At 42.8% G+C, this 19,675-nt stretch overlaps 1 protein-coding gene across 5 annotated transcripts in view; it reads right to left on the bottom strand.

Moving 5' to 3' along the window:
* Positions 1–8,240: 8,240 nt before the first annotated feature.
* The window catches only part of RIPOR2 (RHO family interacting cell polarization regulator 2), a 215,122-nt gene continuing 203,687 nt past the window's right edge, over positions 8,241–19,675 (bottom strand). For all 5 annotated transcript variants that reach the window (XM_067006653.1, XM_067006652.1, XM_059077577.2 and 2 more), the window contains exons 19-22: positions 17,650–17,852; positions 16,289–16,372; positions 12,555–12,645; positions 8,241–8,787 (exon numbers count right to left, since the gene is read on the bottom strand). In XM_067006653.1, coding sequence (XP_066862754.1) covers positions 8,687–8,787; positions 12,555–12,645; positions 16,289–16,372; positions 17,650–17,852 — 479 coding nt within the window. In that variant the 3' untranslated portion in view covers positions 8,241–8,686. The remainder of the gene's footprint in view (positions 8,788–12,554; positions 12,646–16,288; positions 16,373–17,649; positions 17,853–19,675) is intronic.

The following is a 19,675-nucleotide window of genomic DNA, read 5'->3' as shown; positions in this document are numbered from 1 at the left end:
CAAGAACTCTGGAATGCATTGCTTAGCAACGCCATAGAATGGAATACACAAATCCGGGTGAAGCCATGTATGCCTAGATTCTTTCTTCAGCCTAGCACTGAAGGCCTTCTACAGTTTCAGCTAAACCAAGCTTACTTTCACTTCTCTGGTGCACAGGATCTCAGCTTAAACTAAACTGCCTTCCCCTAACACACACTCAGCTTGTTCCTGTCTTTGCGCCTTTGCTTAGGTGTCGCCTACTGGGAACTTGCCCGTTCGGCTTTGACTGTTCCAACCCGTACTGAACTTTCCATCGATCTTTCACAGTATTACGCCTATTTTGCTTATTTGTTACATAGAGTTTTTCTCTACATCATAGATTTCCTATATTGATCTTATTTTGCTGAGAAAATAGAAGCAATCAAAAAAGAACTTCCACAGCTCTCCCCATCACATCTACCCACCGATCTGCGCCTGTGCCCATATCCTCTGGCTTTCCTCCTGTCATACGAATGCCCCCTCCATTTATGCAGATTTCAGCCAATCCTTCTCACTCCATTCAGGGAGACTGCTCACTATTCTTCTCTTGCCTTATTAAGTTTTCAGTCTCAACTGGGTTCTTTGCATCAACAAACATGCTGTACTTTTTCTCATTAAAAAAATAAAACAACTCTTTTGACTTCATATAGCCCCTCCTCCTGGTTATTGCACATTCACACAATGTGCAATATTCCGCTCCCCTGTATACAAAAACTCTTCAAAGAGTTGTCATACTTGCCGTTTGAAACATTTTTTTTTTTTTTTTTTTTTTTTTTTTGCGGCACGCGGGCCTCTCACTGTTCTGGCCTCTCCCATTGCGGAGCACAGGCTCCGGACGCGCAGGCTCAGCGGCCATGGCTCACGGGCCCAGCCGCTCCGCGGCATGTGGGATCTTCCCGGACCGGGGCACGAACCCGTGTCCCCTGCATTGGCAGGCGGATTCTCAACCACTGCGCCACCAGGGAAGCCCTGAAGCATTCTTTTTTAAAAAATATTTATTTACTTTTGGCTGCGTTGGGTCTTAGATGTGGCATGCAGGATCTGTCATTGCTAGTGTGGGCTCTTCGTGGCGACACGTGGGTTCCTCTCTAGTTGTGGCGTGCAGGCTCCAGAGAGTGCAGGCTCAGAGGCTGCAGCGCATGGGCTTCATAGCCCCATGGCATGTGGGATCCTAGTTCCCCGACCAGGGATCGAACCCACGTCCCCTGCATTGCAAGGTGGATTCTCAACCACTGGGCCACCAGGGAAGTCCCTGAAATATTCTTTTATCCTCTCCTGGATGTACTCCAAATTGGATTTTAACCTCACCACGACTCTACTGAAATTGCTCGTCAGGGTCACGCATGACCTTCATTCTGCTGAATCCAATTCTCAGTCCTCAGCATTTGTCACTCGTTTCTCCGTGAAACACTTTTTTCACTTGGCTTCTAAGATGTCATAGTCTTTTAATTCCCTACTGGTCGCTCTTCTTTTCCTTTGCTGCTTCCCCCTCTTCTTTATGACCTCTAAATATTGGAGTGCCCCAAGGCTCAGTTCTTATATCTCTTGTTTTCTATCTATACTTCCTGGAGGAAACAAACCAGTCTCATGGCTTTAAATACCATTCACATGCTGAAGACTCCCGATTTTATAATTTTAACTGGATTTCTCACCTGAACTCCAAACACAATTACTTTCAATCACCAACTTGGTATCTCCATTTGGATGTCTAAGAGGCTTCCCCAACTTAACACGCCTGAAGCAAAATACCTGGTCTTCTTTATTATTTTTTAATTAAATTAATTAATTAATTAATTTTTGGCTGCGTTGGGTCTTTGTCGCTGTGCGCAGGCTTTCCCTAGTTGCAGCGAGCGGGGGCTACTGTTCATTGCGGCGCATGGGTTTCTCACTGCGGTCTCTTGTCTTCGTTGCGGAGCACAGGCTCTAGGCATAGGGGCCTCAGCAGCTATGGCACGTAGGCTCAGCAGTTGTGGCCCACAGGCTCTAGAGCGCAGGTTCAGCAGCTGTGGCACACGGACCCAGCTGCTCCGCGGCATTCAGGATCCCCCTGGACTAGGCCTGAACCCACGTCCCCTGTACTGGCAGGTGGATTCCCAACCACTGCACCACCAGGGAAGCCCCCGGTCTTCTTTAAATCTCCTGCTTCTCAGTTTCCCTATCTTGGAAGATGGCATTCCTTCCTTCCAGTTGTTTAGATTGAAATTTTTGGATTCATCCTTGGCTTTTGTCTGTTTTACATCTCATTTCCAATTTATCGACAAATCCTTTTGGCTCTACTTTCAAAGTAGATATTTGGACACCCTGTCCAAATTTGGGACATCCTACAAAATGTACTTGCTTGTACACTTCAAATATAGTAAGGTGTGGAAGTTTAAGAAAAAGGGGGGCCCATTACTGTTCTAGAGTAAAAGAACCTGAAGAGGAGAGTTACCACATGACCCAGCAATCCCACTCCTGGGCATATATCTGGAGAAAACTCTAATTTGAAAAGATACACGCACCCCAATATTTATAACAGCACTATTTACAATAGCCAAGACATGAAGGTAACCTAAATGTCCATCTACAGATGAATGGATAAAGAAGATGTGGTATATATATACAATGGAATACTACTCAGCCATAAACAAGAATGAAATAATGCTATTTGCAGCAACATGGATGGACAAAGAGATTATCATACTAAGTAAAGTAAGCCAGACAGAGGAAGAAAAATATCATATGATAGCACTTATATGTAGAATCAAAAATATGATACAAATGAACTTATTTACAAAACAGAAGCAGGCTCACAGACATGGAAAACAAACTTATGGTTATCAAAGGGGAAAGTGGGGGGAGGGATAAATTAGGAGTTTGGGATTAGCAGATAAAAACTATTATAAATCCAATAGATAAACAACAAGGTTCTACTATATAGCACAGGGAACTATACTCAATATCTTGTAATAAACCATAATGGAAAAGAATTTTTAAAAGAATATATATAGGGCTTCCCTGGTGGCGCAGTGGTTGAGGGTCCGCCTGCCGATGCAGGGGACGCGGGTTCGTGCCCCAGTCCGGGAAGATCCCACGTGCCGCGGAGCGGCTGGGCCCGTGAGCCATGGCCGCTGAGCCTGTGTGTCCAGAGCCTGTGCTCTGCAACGGGAGAGGCCATAACAGTGAGAGGCCGCGTACCGCAAAAAAAAAAAAAAATAATAATAATAAATAAAATAAAATTTGTTTAAAAAAAAAAAAAAAAAAGAACCTGAAGAGGCATGACAACTAAATTAAACATGTAACCCATGGCTGGATGCTGTATCCATGTGTGTGCATGCATGCGTGTGAGCATGTGTATGTGTGTGTATGCTATAAAGGATGGGACAACTGGGGAAACATAGACCTGCGTATCCAATATGGTACCCACCAGCTACATGTGGCTATGGAGCACCTGAAATGTGACTAGTCTGAATTGAGATGTGCTGTAAGTGTAAAATATATACTGTATTTCAAAGACTTAGTATGAGAAAAAGAATGTAAAATATCTTATTAATAATTTTTATATTGATTACAAGTTGAAAGATTTTGGATATATTAGGTTAAATAAAACATATTATTAGAATTAGCTTTCCCTGTTCTTGTTACTTCTTTTCTAGCAGCTACTAGAAAATCTAAAACATCAAGCGTGGTCCCTTTCTAAGGTCTTTGTGGTTATTGTTGCTTCTGCCCAGAATGTTCTTCCCAGGGATATGCACACATCCACATGACCGACTCACCCCATCAGTTCCGCAGGCCATCCTCAAATGTAGTTTTCTATTCGGCCTTCCCTGAACACTCTTTGAAACTTGTGATCTTTGCCCTATCACATCTCCCACGCCAACATCGGGCAATTACATTACTTTTCTCTGTCTTTTTTTTTTTTTTTAGCCGTGCTGCACAGCTTGTGGGATCTTAGTTCCCAGGCCCCCCGCAGTGGAAGTGCGGAGTCCTAACCACTGGACCACCAGGGAATTCCTTCCTTTTCTCTGTCTTATTGTCTCTTCTTTCCAGGATAGGAGCCCCGCAAGGGTAGGGATTTTTATGTCCTCTCATTTTTTTTTTTCTTCACTGCTATAGCTCCATTGCCAAGAAGAGTCCCTGGCATATACGCACACCTCATTTATAGTTAAGTATGCAACAAATACTTGTTGAATAAATGAGAAATTAGAGAACTAGTTTTTAGCAAACAACTGCTGTTCCCTGCAAAAAGTGTACTTAAAATTTTCTCAAAATCCATCATATTTGTTTTATAAGAGATAATGTCCCCAGGAAAATTTCAGGGATAAAAATATTTATTTTTCTATTTAACTCATTTGTTTTTCTGATATAGTGAGAAGTGCTGGTGTTTTCTGCTGACTTTGGTTTACAATTTTACTTTATAATTTTATAAAGTAAGTAAGGTAATTCAGTTAAGCAGTACAGCAACAAACCATATAGGGGAAATTGTTTTTCCTGCTGACTCAGTAACTAAGCAATCACTGGTATTTAACGAATCACTTGGTAAATACTCTCAGAGCTGAATGTCAGGGGCTTCTCTGTGATGATGCTGGTGGGGGTTTGGGTTGAGAAGATATACAAATAAACAAAGACTCATTTAGCCTCAGGGGGCTTACAGTCTCTGCTCATAGATACCACAACTCTGAAATGCAGCTCTGGGACATGGGGTTTGCACAGTTGCAGTCACGGTGGCATTGCAACGCATCAGCACAAAGTAGAACAAAAAAGCTTAGTTTGGAAACGGCGCAGGCTCTATGTTATGGCCACCTGCAGTAACTACAGCAAGGAAAGCCACCCGTGATGGAAGCAGTACCTTGGCATTAGCAAGGCGTGCACAGGTCTATCGAGATTTCTTCAATCAGGTACCTCTCCTAAAGAAACTGTTTATGCTGGCGTTGGGAAGACAAAGTTAAGACCTTTGGGTGATAAACACATGCACTGAGAGAGGCCAAAACGTGGGAGCAGAAAGAACCTGAGCTCACCTCCTCTCACAACCACACCAAAATCACAACGATCTGCAGAACAACCATCAGTGCAAAAGACTGGAAACTACCAGAAAAGATCTACAACTAAAGACCTAAAGGAGGAACCACAACTAAATGGGTAGGAGGGGAGGACTGTGATATAATCAAATTCCATACCCCCTCCCCCTACAGACGGCTGACCCACAAGCTGGAGAATAAATACATTGTAAAGGTTCTCACACAGGAGTGAGAGCTTTGAGCCTCATATATTAGGCTCCCCAGCCCGGAGTTCCAGCACTGGGAAGACGAGGCCCTACAGCCAGCGGGGCTTTATTGCAGGATCCCCACAGGACAGGGGAAATAAGAAACTTCACTCCTTACCGGGGCACGAACCCGTGTCCCCTGAATCGGTAGGCGGATTTCCAACCACTGCGCCACCAGAGAAGCCCAAGTGGCTTCGTTCTTAAAGGGCGCCCACAAAATCTCATGCGCACTGGGACCAGGGCAAAAGCAGTTAATTGGTAGGAGCCTGGGCCACACCTACCTGCTGGTCTTGGAGAGTCTCCTGGAGAGGCGGGGTGGGGCAGATGCAGCTCAGCCTGGGGACACAGACGCGGACGGCAGAAAACAGTCAGCTGCGCGAACACTCCTGGCGGCCGACATCTTGGATCGTTAAGACCTGGCGGAGGGGGTGGGGGGAGCGGGAATACAGCCCCGCCCATCAGCAGACAGGCTGCCTGAAGACTAAAGAGCCCACAGCTGCCTCTGGACACACCTCTAGACACGGCCCTGCCCACCTGAGGGCCAAGACCCAGCTCCACCCACCAGTAGCCGGCCACTGGCCCCTCCCTCCAGGAAGCCTGCATTAAGTCTCCAGAGCAGCTTCAACCACCAGGGGGCAGACACCAGAAGCGAGGAAACCACCAGCCCACAGACCAGACCCTACCCTGGGACCAGCTGGGCCCTGATCCTACCCACTAGCAGGCCAACGCAGCCTCCTGGACACCCTGGACCCCACACCCAACTGTATCAGGAACCGCCATCCCCAACTCGCCGACGATCTGAAAGGAGTTCTGGGATCCCTGGGCCCTGCAGCCAGACTCCAGGACGTGGCTCTGCCTGCCAGTAGTACGGCACTAACCCCAGGATCTGGCTTCACCTGCCAGTGGGTGGGCAACAGCTCCAGACTCTTCGGGACCCTGACTCCACCCACCAGTGAGCCAGCACCGGCCTCAGGGCCCCCAAGGATTCTACCACCAGCTACCTCGTGACCACGCCCCACTAAACAGCAGCCAGCAGCATCTGTACAAGGCAGGGCCTGGCAACCCACCAGACTAGGGGCCAACCAAGCCTACCAGACGGCCCACATAGCCTGCCACAAAAGAAGGACCCACGCAGCCCTCTTAGGGGGAAGCCCCAGAGCATACAGCTTGGATGACAAGAGAGGAGGGCGCTGCTAGGACGCATAGGAGCCTCCTACAGAAGGCCACTTCTCTAAGGCCGAGAAACGTAACTAACCTACCACACACATAAAAATACCAATGGCAACTTAGACAAAATGAGGTGGTACAGGAATATGTTCCAGACGAAGGGGTATGATGAAAGGCAGCTCTTTTTTCTCCAGTTAGCATTACAACAAATCTGAGAAGTAAATATCATCCTCATGTATGGATAAAGGAATTTCAAGATAAGAATAAATTCAAGTTGAGAATGAGGTGTAGTGTGTTGTGTAAATACCAACTCAAGAAGGGCATGTGAAGAAAATACACCAGACTCTGAACATGAGACTAGTAATTCAAAAATAATTTTTATTTTAACTTACATGATTGAAAGAGTGACGAATACAAATGCCACAAAACTAAAAGCACCACCTTCAACCAAAAAAAAAAAAAAAATGCAGAAGTGAATACAAAAGATATGGAAGTACTCATGCAATATTCAAAAAATTTAAAAAAAACCCAAAGCAAACAACTCTGTAACATTTGTGATTTGACTTTATATAAAAAGAATCATTTCAACCATTTAACAGAGACTGTAGACTATACATACTAACTATAGACTGTACAATGTACCTTTAAAATGAAAGATATATGCATATATATAATATTTATAAATTTACAAATATATATATACATTATAACTTCACAGTTGAAAGAACTTATTTGCCAGGAAGCCTGACAAACAATTTTCACTTTAAAATGCAATAAGAGTTGTTTTTAAAGGTCTTGCTAAAATGTAAATATTTAAAATGACATCTAAATGATATTTTATATAAGCACATTCAGAGAACAGTTGATATTCCACAGTTCAAATTACACTCACACATATTATTTTGATATCTTGGCATATCCCACCTTGTATACTCTTAAGAGGAAGAAAAGTTATTTAATAAGAGCTACTGAATGGACTTGTACTTTATTTAAAGGACTTGCTATCCTGATATGGAAGCAATATGGGAGCTGTTGGTTTAACTATTTGGCCAAAGGATCCTATTCAGTGATGAATGATTTCTCTGGGGGCAGTAACCATCATTGAGGGCATTCTTCTTCCTAACCTTATGGTAATTTGTATAGAAGAAAAGACCACTGTTAATGACCCTCTGCTTCCACCCCATTAGGATTCCTCCAACTTCTATGTTCTTCTACTTCAAGGAGCATCATAACTTTCTGAATTAATCACAGCTGTCTGAAAACTTCTGGGTTTGATTTGTCTTAGCAGCAAAATACCTCTATTGTAAAAGTATCATTATAAAATGGCTCTTGTATAAAAAAAAAAGCTTAAGTTTTGAGTATCTTTTTTTTTTTTTTTTTTTTTTTTTTTTTTTTTTTTTTTTTTTTTTGCGGTATGCGGGCCTCTCACTGTTGTGGCCTCTCCCGTTGCGGAGCACAGGCTCCGGACGCACAGGCTCACCGGCCATGGCTCACGGGCCTAGTTGCTCCGCGGCATGTGGGATCTTCCCGGACCAGGGCACGAACCCGTGTCCCCTGCATCGGCAGGCGGATTCTCAACCACTGCGCCACCAGGGAAGCCCTTGAGTATCTTTTTAAAAATGAGCATGGGTATAATCTTAATAAGGTAGTTTTTAGTAATCTACCCATCTTTTTTACCATAATGGAAACATGCCTTTGGGATTTTCACAATAGACAAAAGAAACAAGAGAAATAGTGGAGGCTTGAAAAAATGAAATTAAAAAGAAATAAACTCTTACAATATGTTCTTTTACCAGGTTCTGCAGGCAAACTTCTACTTGAAGAAATCTTTATTTTTGCTTTGCACTTAAGGTAAAATTAGGTAGCTAAGGGGGCCACTCAACCCTGAGAACACAACAGAGGAAAAACTGCAAGGCATATGATATTTACCAAAGTATCATGTGACTATTTCAAGCTTATAGAAGAACTCCCCAAAATGTATAAAGACGGCTGTTTTAAAATCCCATACATACTAGATAAGACAGACTCTTTTACTAAGTATTGTCAGACACAATCAACCATGTAATCTACTAAAATATACATAGCCCTATTCTGTTGGCTGAAGGAAAAGCAGATAAGTACTGTGAAAGGGGACTTTGAATTCCTCCCCTAACATGTTAAATTTCCAGACAACCTCAACAACTTCGAGCTAAGTCACAGCACCATCTTGAGTAACAGGGCCATTTATTAAGACAGCTGTTAGGCAGAGTTAACTTGTAATTAAAAGGCCGTGGCAACTTCACTTGCATGACGACTTCCAACTTTAACACAGTCTCGAGGAAATTTGTCCAACTGTTCATATGCCAGCCGCCCATCTTCTCCTGGATATAGAGCATCAAAAATGAATACCAGTTTGAACTTAACTTTTTAATTCATCACTCAGAATAATAACTTAATACCAGTTGTCTAGGTAGGGGTCGCTATATTTTGCTAAGGTTGACTTTAGGTGAGGAAAAGTCATCTTTGGCTATTCTTTTTTTTTTTTTTTTTTTTTTTTTTTCAGTACGCCGGCCTCTCACTGTTGTGGAGCACAGGCTCCGGACGCGCAGGCTCAGCGGCCATGGCTCACGGGCCCAGGCGCTCCGTGGCATGTGGGATCCTCCTGGACCGGGGCACAACCCCGTGTGCCCTGCATTGGCAGGCAGACTCTCAACCACTGCGCCACCAGGGAAGCCCTGGCTATTCTTAATTATGTTGTTTTATAGGTAATGTTTAGAACAGCCAAGAACTTTTGAGCTAATGCCAGAGACTAAAAGAATGTGAAACACAGTAGACGTCCTATGGGCATCTGATGTCAATAATGTCACATAATAGATTTATTCCTGGGAAATTATATGGATTATATTTTAAGTGCATTAGCGATTTCAGTATGGCTTGTCCTTGATTTCAGTGCACTGAACTTTTACATAACTTTCACTTTTATACATTAGATAGTGGTACATCCAAATGATTGTCATAAAGTCAAGTTTAGGCTTTCAAACGTCTGCTAAAAAATTATTCTTTGCTCTGTACACATGTACACATGCTGTCTACCAGCCAACAACTAGGCCGGTCCTATCAGTAGTACCATCTTGAACAGCCAACATGTATTTGCAAATTATATGAATATTTTACTCCGTTTTTCCTATTTAAGAAAAAATGATTAGAAAATGGGAAAATGAAGTACAGATAACTAGTGATAAGAAACAGGCTTTCATACATTTAATACAAATGAGAAAAAGATGCAAATAATTAATTGTGCTCAATCAGAAGTTCTCTGTGAAGAAAAACAGAAGAAAAGATTCCTTGAAATGCTAGAAATATATTGATATTAGCGTGTTTTAGAAAAGGAGTGTAATCATGGATTTTATAATATATTGCATCTATATATGTATAATTTATTGGATATAAAGCCCTTTCAATAAACCAAAAGTCTGTTTTTGGTTGTTTTTTTTTTTTTCAGTACATTTAACTTTTTCAGTAGTACATTAGATACAAAAGTAGAGATTTGCGTGTATTTAAAAGAACTTTGTAGTGAACTCTTCTATAAGCAAAAGCCATCAATTTTTAGATTCTTTTGTTGATTGCTTCTGCATGCCTTGACTTTTCTGAGGCAAATGCTATTTTTTCCCTAATTCAGTAGTTTCCAACTTTTTCTTACTTTGGAGTAGAACCCTTTATTTGAAACAAAATATTTATGCAAAACCCTGAATATAAAACATTAACAGCAATGCCTTTCCGGCTGACGATAGTGGGAGGAGAGAGAGAGGGCCCTTAAATTAAGCACATTTATACCATACTCCCTGCCAGCTCACCCCGCCCCCCCCCCCCACCGTGGATGCCTAGGCTAATGAATGCTACTTAAAAACCCAATAATACCAGGCTAGTTCCTAGTTTGCTCACAGGGAGATTCCAATTTAGAGGTCTTCAGTTCTTCCTCCAGTAACTACAGCATCCAGGTGACCTAGAGGGTCAGGATTCCATTGCAGTGCTTGACTGGGTCTGGGTGTCATGGGTGAGTTATGCAACCCTAACATGCCTACTGTGCCCCTCTGTAAATTGGGATTAACTGTCCCTCATAGAGTCTCAGGAGAATTAAATGAGCTAATCCATGTAGATCCCTCGAAACAGTGCCTGGCACGTGTTACCCAGTATTCTTTACAGTGACACAACCTGGGCCGGGGTTTCAGGGCATCTCACTGTTACTAAGATTCAGTTTTCAGGGGCTTGGATCTGCGTTGGCTCCTCTGCTGGTCCGTTTCACAGCCCTGTGAAGTAGGCAGGGTGTTGGAGGAGAAAGAGCTCGAGCTTTGGGGTGTCAGGCAGTGTGGTTCCAAACAAGACTGAGGTCCAGCCGGGACGCACTGGAACGGCCAGAGCCACGGTGAAAACTGCTCTGTCCAATAGAGAGGCCACCAGCCTCAGGTGGCTGTTTACGTTTAACTGGTAACTACTCAAAATGAAACTTTAATTCCTCAGTCATAATAGCCACGTCGAACTGCTCAGCTGCCACATGTGAAGAATACTTCCTGCCGTCTGGGACAGTGCATATAGAGCGGCCCCATCATCACAGAGGGATCTACTGGACAGCTCTGGGTTCAAATATTGAAATAATTCCATACTGGTTGGTAAACAGTGGCTGCTAGGAGCCCCTCGAGTGTCCTGTGACAACCCTCAGCCCTTTATCATAGAGTATCTTTTACCAATTCCCATCAAAAATACTATTCTCACTACATTAACTCAGTCGTCTGTGTGAGATAAAAACACACGAGTACTTGTGTCTTAGGGTCCAAGGAAATTCATAACATTGAGTTCAGAGGGTCTCAACCTGGGAGGCTTTTAATAATCCCAGTGCCAAGGTCCAGCTCAGTCCAACAAGAGCAGAATCATCGGAGGTGGAGCCCAGGTACAGGTGTATTTTAAAGGTTCCCTGGTGATTCCAATGGGCATCTAGTGCTGAGAATCAGGAACCGGTGGTGTGCTGGGCTATGGGGGCTTTGGGGCCACATCTGTAAAGAGTTAAGGTGAAGCAGGTGTGATGACCAGCCCTGGAGATACGGCTGTCTGTGCAGCTGAACTGGATCTGGATCACCTACAGGCTTGAGCCTCCTCAGGTTACAGTGGGAAGAGGGCGTTGCTGGCTATGCCTTCCTGCATTGTTATTTCAGAACACTAAAGGAGAAAAGAAGTTCAAACTAGTAATACCCTGGGCACATTTTTAGGGAATTAAATAATTCCTATGCCTAAAGCAAGCCGTGAGGAATAACTGTTTTATCCTTTAAACACACATATGTTGGCTAAGATGTCTATGCATTGCATGACATATCAATAGCAGAACGAAGTCTTATTAAACCCTAAGAAAGAGCACCAGACAACGAGCGTGATTGCCACGGTGACTGTAAGTGCCATGAGAGTCTTCTTTACATTCTTGAGCTGCTACTAGAGTCACACCAGGGCAGCGGCTTTTTCCCAACTAGTATTACTGAGCGGATTATATTCGAGGACTTTGATGAGTATAGTATTTATGCTTAGCGTGAAGTGAAGGAGAAGGGTTATTTGGATGTTCCAGAAAAAAAAAAAATACTTCGTTTCTTTTCTTTGGTGTCGGGGCTCAGGGGCAACAGGCCCGCAGGGCAATCAGAGGTTAACCTGAGAGTCTGGGGGAGGCCGTGGTGCGTGGGGGATTGTGGCTTCCTGGGGAATGCATCACTGTCCTCCAGGTAGTGCGAACCCCAACCTGGCAATCCAACCTGGATTCCCGACTCTGACCTCTGCCTGGTAGCTTGATTTTTATGTTCTTGATTCCAAATAGTGCCTAGACTATGAAACCAGCTAGAGAGGCTCGAGACAGCAACTTTCTCCCTCAACATCCAGAGAGTTAGAACGAGGAGCTGGAAATTGATCAGTCACACTGTGTGTGTGTGTGTGTGTGTGTGTGTGTGTGTGTGTGTGTGTGTGTGTGTGTGTGTGTGTGTGTGTGTGTAAGTGTGAGCTGATAGCCTATAGGGGAAAAATTGCTAAAACAAGGCACATGAAAATTTTCCTTACCATTCCCTTTGAGGGTGTCAGAAATAAACAATCATGTAAAAAAAAAAAAAACATAACTCACCAAGAGATAAGAGAGTTTCTGAGGCCACATTTCTGATTTCTTCAGTATCAGACTGACACAATGTCACCAGCATTTTAATGCTTTCAGTAGCCTACAAGGAGAAAATAGTTAAAATAGTGTTCTGACATTTATGTGTGGGATTACATGAGACTTAGCGTTTCGTAGCTGGTAGGGACTTTAAAAACCCAGGGCTTCCCAAACCTAGTTGAGTATCAAGATGACTTAGGGAGCTCTTGTAAAAGTACAGATTCCTGGGTGCCACTACAGACACACTGTATTAGAACTTCCTGGGTTGGAGCCCAGGATTTGTACTTGTGGGAGCTCTGATGATCAGCTAAGTTCCTATTTCACAGGGGATTCCAGGCCTAGAGAAGTGAAGTGACCAGCCTGCTTTTCCAGAATAGAATCCAATTCTCTTAGTTCTTTCTACTATATCTCATTCCCTCCAAAACAGCTCTAATGTAAGAATTCCTAATTTTAGTCTATATACTAAAATAGAGGAGGGGAATAAAGATCAAGGATGGGAATTCTTCTGTTTGTTTATTCCACAAGCATTTACTGAGCACTCTGTGAACCAGGCAGTTCACAGCGTCTGCGAGACTCAAGCCAGGAACATGACATGGTCCTGGCCCTCAAGAGTTTACAGTCTGGTGGAAAGACAGACCGTGAAACAAGTAAACTAATTATTATGATGAATGATAGGCTGAGTCAGGGTGGTAGGGCAGAACACGACTGGGAAATTCAGCCTGGTCTGATCAGGGAAGTCTTCCTGGAGGAAGTGATATTTTAGAGGAGTTAGTCAAGTTTGGGCACATGGTAGAGGTGTGTGAGTGTGTGTGTGTGTGTGTATGTGTGTGTGTACGTGTGTGTGTGTGTTTATGTATGGTGTTTGGGGGTGTGGAGAAGGAAATACATTCTAGATAAGGGGAATAGCTTGTTACAGGGTCCAAATCGAGGGGAGGCTTATAAGCCACATTAAAGATTTTGGACATCATTCTAAGATCATGGAAAGCCATGTTAAGAGTTTTAAGAAGGAGTTGTCTTTTATTCTAAGCTTTCTAACTGCGGTGGAGAGGACGGACTGCAGGGAGGCAGAGAGACGAGTGGGAAGGTAGCTCGAATCCAGGTGAACAGAGTGGGGATAAAGAGTGGACAAATTCCGGCTACTAAGGAGATAGGATCTGCAGGATGAGGAGGCTGGTTGGATGTGGAGGATGAGGGGGAGGGCGGGGTCACTGATGGCTCCTAGGTTTCTGGCCTGAGCTACTGAGAGACAGTTGTACAATCCACTAAGATACCAGAGACTAGAGGTGGGGGTGAGATGGGTGGAGCTTGAGGTGACTTCCTAGGGGAGATACCTAAGAGCAAGCTGATCAGAGATGGGAAGGGAAGACCTGGACTGGAAATACGAGGAATTATTAGCATAGAGATGATGATGGAAAACGTAGGAATTGATGTTTCCCCAGGGAGGACTCGTAGAGGGAGAAGAGGGCCCATCAGGTGTCTCTACAAACACCAGTATTGAAGGCAGGTAGATGAAAGAGAGCCTGCTATGAAATAAAATGCTCTTCCTGTCATTTTGAGGAGTCGATATGGGGTAACAAATTACAGTTTTCTTTTTTGGAAGAAAGGTACGCTTATGAAATGGTAGCTGCATGGGTAGACTATGGTTTATTTTAGCCCAGTAAGACAGATGGGGAACCTAAACTTGGAGGGCCACTGGATTTGAGGACCTTGACCTCTCAAGCTTGTTTTCATTTGGATAATAGGAAAGAATAATGTCAGCTGTCTGTTTGCCATCATTAATTAAAAAAAAGTTTTTTCCCCTGACAAGTTAACAGGAGTTGATTGGTTGAGTCTGCACTGTTTTTCACATCATGCTACATGGAGCCCCTTTCAGGAGCTGGGGGGCTGCAGATGGTTTAGAAAGAGATCTTTTAGTCAGCACAAAGGATCCTATCCTCTAGGAGAAAAAGGTAAAGGAGAGGAATTGGTGCTCCCAGACTCTGGATACGCTAGACTTTAAAACTGTAGCTTTTTTAAAAAAAAATAGATTTATTTATTTATGGCTGTGTTGGGTCTTTGTTACTGTGCACGGGCTCTCTCTAGTTGCGGCAAGCGGGGGCTACTCTTCGTTGAGGTGCGTGGGCTTCTCATTGTGGTGGTTTCTCTTGTTGAGGAGCATGGGCTCTAGGCGCGTGGGCTCAGTAGTTGTGGCACATGGGCTCAGTAGTTGTGGCGCACAGGCTTAGTTGCTCCGCGGCATATGGGATCCTCCCGGACCAGGGCTCGAACCCGTGTCCCCTGCATTGGCAGGCCGATTCTTAACCACTGGGCCACCAAGGAAGTCCTAAAACTGTAGCTTTTATGGTAACCTTCACAGCATGTAAATCCACAAAAACTGGTGCAGATCACTTATCCTCATGTCTTAATTTATGTTAACTCTATATCAGAGCTATCAGCACCGACCTGTCACTGTATATCAGGAGAGCGCCCAAATACACAGCAGCCACTGTGGGCTTTTTTTGGCCACCTCAAGGTAATTTTTTGACCAAGTAACAAGGAAGGCAAATTTTCCCAGAGCCGTTTTTCTTCACAGGTCATTAACTTTTTCTTTTGAGGTGTTAATCCTTTCCTTCATGTTCTATCAGGCCTGCAGGTCCTTGCACCAACCCAAGAGTTCAGCAAATTTTAAGGTGTGGCCTTTTCATTCTTTTCTCAAGGATGATTAATCTTATATTTTGTGATTAAGGTCGGTCAAACATTAAATCTTGACTACTAAAAGGCAAGCTCTTTAATGTTGGCAATTCTCAGCCCTTTTTTCATTTACACCTCCCTCTGACACAGTTAAGATTGATGAGCCGCTTAGTAAAAAAGAGTTCTCCGGGAAGGATTTGGGAGTTTACTGGCACACTGGATTTTAGTACTTCTTTGCCAATTTTATTTGTCCCTGCTATTTTTTTGTACACAAGAAAAACTGATGAAATCAGCACGTCATCTCTTTTTTGGGACGGGAGATACTTTTCTAACAGTCATTCTGAGGCAAACTGATTCCTGTGGGCTACTGAGAAATGGAATTGTTTTCTGAAACGTATTGACTTTAACAAAACTAAGTTACATTTAGGTACTAAATTTGGGGTTGGTAGATGCAAACTATCACATTTAGAATGGATAAACAACAAGGTCCTACTGTATAGCCCAGGGAACTATATCCAATCTCCTGGGATAAACTATAATGGAAAAGAATTTTTTTTTTTTTTTTTTTGTGGTACGCGGGCCTCTCACTGTTGTGGCCTCTCCCGTTGTGGAGCACAGGCTCCGGATGCGCAGGCTCAGCGGCCATGGCTCACGGGCCTAGCCGCTCTGCAGCATGTGGGATCTTCTCGGACCGGGGCACGAACCCGTGTCCCCTGCATCGGCAGGCAGATTCCCAACCACTGCGCCACCAGGGAAGCCCGAAAAGAATATTTTAAAAAGAATGTATATGTGTATACAACTGAGTCACTTTGCTGTACAGCAGAGATTGACACAACATTATAAATCAACTCTACTTCAGTTAAAGAAAAAGACAAAAAGGACTCCCGAACTAATATACAGTGTAAAGGAGAGGAGAAATGCTGCTAAAGCAGGTACTTCCAAATACAGAAAGAAAGCTGTTCTATGCACCCGGCTTAGTCTCAAAGCCAAAGTCAGCTCAAAGCTGACCTGCCAGGGGCTCTGAGGCTGAGACTTACCTTCAGGCTTTTCAGGGCCAGGCAAGCTCCCTTCTGGAGCCAGAGGTCAGTCTTTGTTAGGGCTTCACAGTAATAGAGCAGGGCCTGAAGAAGAAGAAAGGATGCTGTGAAGACACTTCGATTTGTTTGTAGTTTTAGATGTATATATCATTTTTACTCCCTGAGATAAGCTACAGATAAAACAAGACATTTTGCACTACCTTCAGAACAACAACAAAAAATCCATTAAAATTCATGTTTATTAAAAGAGCTGTCTCTTTACTCAATTCATCATGCCTTCTATTCTATGACTGGAATCACATAATACCTGGCCTCTCGTGTCTTGCTCTTTCAGTGGGGGTGATGGTATTCGGCCCATAGAAGAGAGTTTTGAGCAAATTCTACCAAAGTATCAGAACTTTGTAGGAAAGAACACTATGAAGTTCATGCTCTTGGGCCACAATGGCATTAGAATGGGCTATCTTCCTGTGAGTACATCCCACCACATGCTAGCTTATGTAATCCCTTAGAAAAGTTCAGCAAACTCTTCTCAGAGTTCAACATCGACCTCCCCAAGGACAAGAAGGACCAAGTTTGATTTTCTTGAGCTGATCTGAAGGTTGACATGAATTGATTTTTAGAATGACTGTTCAAGTTGTAAAGGGCTCCCAGAGGACCGAGGCCCTTGCTTGTACTGGGCCCCAATGTGCTTGAATTGCAGATGTTTATTATACCTGGATGACTGTTGAATTAAAGCTGAGAGAGGTAAAGTGCCTCTTCCCTAGCATCAGGAGTGATGGCTTTTCAAATTAAAAATATTCTAGCTGTTTGACCCAATAGTTTGATGACTTCACCCCAAACTACTCATAAGAAATGCATGTGCATGAACATACATATGTACGTTCATCATAATATTTTTCAGAGTTGGAAACTACACAAATGCTCATCAATATGTTATAAGAAAATAATGGGTTATTCATACACTGGGATGCCATTTATCCATCAAATAGAATGAAGTAGATTAATACGTTCTGCCATGGAAAGAAAATAACCATGATATATTACATTTAAAAAATCAGTTGCACAACAGAATAGTGTGATCTAGTTTAAGGAAAAAATTACTATCCATGTTAGCATGGATAAAATAGAAAAAATCTGAAGGAATGTACACCAAGTTATTAACAGTTTTCTCTGGTGGCTGGACCTACAGGTACTTAACTATTTTCAGTATATTTTTGTAGTTTAAATCATTTTACAGAATATATATTATTAATAAGTGACAGAAAATTATTTTTATAAAGGAAAAGATGACAAACTATTAATAGTAAATGGCATAAAATTAAATAAGCTTCTGCCTTGATGTCCATCATTTCATGCCCTACCTTTTCCCTGAAATGCTCGTTTCTGGAGGCTGCTGCCAAGTAAAGCATCACAGCCTCACTAACTCCACTGTCATCCCCGGTTAAGAGCAGAGCCAGAGTCCTGAGTATTTCCTGTTGGGCCGGGAGACTGCTGGGTACAAGGTCACTCATGGCCTGTAGCAGTTTTTCATCTCTCAGTGACTGCAGAGTCTGAACCATGGAAACTGGAGAGTGAGAAGAAAACAGAGGTCACCTTCTGACAGTAAAGGAACATGCTCATTAAAAATATAAATAAGACTCAAGGATATAATATAATAACAGACCCAAGGATATATGAAAATTAGCATATTAGAAAGGCGATGTTTCCAATTAGTGAGAAAAGGACAGATTATTCAAATAGCTATATCAAGGCAAATGAAGAATCATATGAGAAAAAAGTGAAAGTGGATTTCCACCTCATAATGGCTACTATAATAACTTAAAGATGAATTAAACAGTCACATGTAAAAATAATAGTGAAGAAAATACAAGTAAACAGTTTTTACAGTGTTCTTTTTTACTGTCTTTTTATTTTTAAAGTCTTCATTGAATTTGTTACAATATTGCTTCTGTTTTATGCTTTGGTTTTTTGGCAGTGAGGCATGTGGGATCTCAGCTCTCCAACCAGGGATCGAACCCACACCCCCGGCATTGGAAGGTGAAGTCTTAACCACTGGACTGCCAGGGAAGTCCCCAGGTCCCTGTATTTCAGTCATACTTGCCTGGCAAAACCCTTACCCTGAATGACCCCTGACTCAGCCTTCTCTCTGTCTGCACTCAGGAAACTGGACCCTGATGGAAAATCCAGTTGGTTGGAATATGGGGACAATATGATAAAAAACAGGATTCTGAGTTCCATTTGGACAAATTGACCATGCTCTATGTGCTCTAATCCTTAACTAGAGATCCAGCATGGGTATCCATTAGCCACAAAAACATTAGGATAAGAGTGTATCTGGTCCGTGCAGATGGGAAAATATAACCTAAAATTCACATTCCATTGATAGAGCCACATCCTCTACACATGAACAAATTTGTGAATGATCAAGATTTTTTTTGCTTTAATTTCCCATTTCTCCTGTTGTGGTTGTTCTGGTAACTTCACTGTTTTATAAATAAACACTCTAGTAAAAAGTCTCCAGATAATATTATGTATAACAGCTAAATAAGTAACAGAAGAACAACCAAAACATTCAACAATAATCAAATATATTAGTATGCATCTAAATGCAGGGATATTATAAAACTAAAACACGTTTCAAAGAATTAATAACATGGGATATAATGTCAAATTAAAAAACCAGGATATAATATTCTATAATGGGTCATCACAATTTTGAAATTGAAAACCAGCGCACAATCAACTGAAAAACACATTATATATTAAAAATAGGAGAATAGGTGATTTGAATCTCTTTCTTCATGCTTCTCCATGTTTTCTAAATTTTTTTTTTTTTTTTTTTTTTGTATAAGGAAGGGCTTTTCTTTGTATAAAGAAAGGGGAAAATACATAAGTAAAGGCTTAGAGTTCTTCCCATGGTCATTCTCCAGGGCTGTGTAACAGGAGGAAGGGGATGCGGTTTTAGGACCCCAGGGTCTCACTTTGTTATGCTCTTCATTTCTTGATTCTAAATTTGTCACAATCTAAATCGATTTTCTAAAAAAAAAAAAAACCAAAAAACCATTTTCTGAGTAAATTTCTATATTACTCAGTTTCCATGAGAGGTGTCTCCTGCCCAGGCTTGCCCTCTCTGGCACTCGGGACTAGCATGGAGTGGGAGCTGAGCACAGACTCCCGTGCTCAGGCCGGAGTGGCCCTGGGTGGAGGAAGATTTTCTTCTCCCTGTGATGCCAATCACGGTGCTGAACATGGTGCCGCAGGGTTTAATGTTCTGGAGAGAGAAGGGCTGAGCCCGGGTCTGGGTCAGGATCGGAAGCGCTAGCCACTAGCGCTGTGCCAACCTGTCTACTCCCAAGAACACACCTCACTCCCTCCTCTCCCCGCCCT

Source organism: Kogia breviceps, chromosome 10, assembly GCF_026419965.1.
Source record: "Kogia breviceps isolate mKogBre1 chromosome 10, mKogBre1 haplotype 1, whole genome shotgun sequence".
Taxonomy (NCBI): Eukaryota; Metazoa; Chordata; class Mammalia; order Artiodactyla; family Physeteridae; genus Kogia; species Kogia breviceps.
Note: the sequence above shows the minus strand (reverse complement) of the source record. Positions and strands in the feature narration are given on the sequence as shown.